We start from the raw sequence: 1,709 nt of genomic DNA, 5'->3' as shown, positions 1-1,709 counted from the left end.
CTGCTGATGCCAACACAGAAAAACAAATTTCACATCCTGCTTGTTCAGTAGGTTTTCTTGCTACCTATCTTCAAGTAAACAATACACCTAACTTGAGTTTGAACAACATTCTAGATACATCTGTCAATCCAGCTTTTTGTGGCAATGAGAGAGAAAGAGGGAAGAGAATTTTTTCTTTTAATCCTCCTTTACAAAAGGTCACCAAAAGCAATGATTTAGGGAACTCACCTTTTGTGCCTCAGACTTGGCTGTCTTGTTCCCAGTATCTAGAGCAAGGCAGAATAAAAACTCTCTTAAAGCTTCTTCTGTTTTCCCCAGATTAGCTAATGCTTGTCCTTTCCTTAGGTGACCCTGAAATGAAGCACATCCACAGTTGCAGCTTTTGCTTTTTCATCAGAAGAATATGCTATGAAACAAAGATGAAATTACAAAAGATCTTCCTGGAGAAGTTAGGCAGGGAAAATCACTATAACCATCTCTTATGCCTGGACACCATCAGTGTCTGGGTTCTCTACCACAATGATCCAGAAAACTCTTTTAGGCAGAACTGGAATATTCCCTACCTCAAGAAAGTAGGATTGTGAGAGCACCTGAGCCAAACTGATGTTGGAGGAATCTACTCCCACAACACTGATGTCCTAAAGTAGTCATTGCATACTTACAGAAATATATAAGCACATCATTCAGTTTTTACAGAGTTCATGAGCTTGAGATTCAGCCAGGTCAAAGACAACAATGTTTGCTCATCCTCCAGGATTATAACTCTCTTCCTACACCCCAGGAAGCTCAAGAATATTGTGGTTAAATGTCTGTAAACCACGGGAGTCCAAGTTACAGGACTTAAAGCCTCCCTCAGACTCAGATGTCTGATCATCCTAACCATTTTCTACCCAGGGCAGCAGCAAGGTTTTAAAACAAAGTACAACTGGAGTCAGAACTTACTTTTAGCCAGTATGGCTGCAGTCTGCAGGCTGTTTCAGCATCATGCAATGCATCTTCACAAGCTTTCAAAGTGGAGTTAATCTGGGACCGGTTGCTGTACAGCAAGTGGTCATTTGGAGCTGTAGGAAATAGAAACATTGGTTGATGGAAGTATGTTAAAAATAAGTTACATAAGCTTTATTCCTTGATTTTTTTTTATACCACATGCTGGTGCTTCCAAGTTGTACAAACCCACAAAATACCCAGCCTTTAAATAACTATGTACTAACTGAAATCTGCAAACCTCTTTGGGCAACTCCAGACAAAGTGTCAGATACACGTTACATAAGTGCAGGGAACATCGCAGAAATAAACGCAGAGACGCTCACACAACAAATTACCAGCTCTGACTGAGGAGCTGATGGTTGATAGAAACCTACAGGAGACATTGAAGGCGGCCAGAGGAAAGCTGACCTACTGCAGGCAGGAGTTGCAAAATTTTCTGTATCCAAGTTTCTAAATGGCACATCAGGACCTCTCCGTGCCGCTGCTCAACACGGGAAAACCCGTGAGAGCTGCAAGACCCAGGTAACGCGGCAGCAGCGCCGGCCAAAGCGATCCCGCCCGGCAGCCCCGGGACACGCACCCGGCTGTGCGGGCTCCGCAACACCCCGCGCTCCAGGGCAGCTGCCGCCCTGAGCACCGCGCCTTCCGCCTGCCCTCCTGCCTGCAGCGCTGGTGCCTTTGTCTCCAACTACACGAAAGCGACCGGACCCGAAGTTTTCCCC

At 45.2% G+C, this 1,709-nt stretch overlaps 1 protein-coding gene across 1 annotated transcript in view; it reads right to left on the bottom strand.

Annotated features, from left to right (window-relative positions):
* Window positions 1-1,709, bottom strand: part of LONRF3 (LON peptidase N-terminal domain and ring finger 3) — a 20,594-nt gene that overhangs the window by 12,200 nt on the left and 6,685 nt on the right. Inside the window, exons 3-4 of the mRNA XM_009997215.1 lie at window positions 943-1,061; window positions 229-351 (exon numbers count right to left, since the gene is read on the bottom strand). Coding sequence (XP_009995517.1) covers window positions 229-351; window positions 943-1,061 — 242 coding nt within the window. The remainder of the gene's footprint in view (window positions 1-228; window positions 352-942; window positions 1,062-1,709) is intronic.

This window comes from Chaetura pelagica, unplaced genomic scaffold (genome assembly GCF_000747805.2).
Source record: "Chaetura pelagica isolate M959 unplaced genomic scaffold, ChaPel_1.0 scaffold344, whole genome shotgun sequence".
NCBI classification, from domain to species: domain Eukaryota; kingdom Metazoa; phylum Chordata; class Aves; order Apodiformes; family Apodidae; genus Chaetura; species Chaetura pelagica.
Note: the sequence above shows the minus strand (reverse complement) of the source record. Positions and strands in the feature narration are given on the sequence as shown.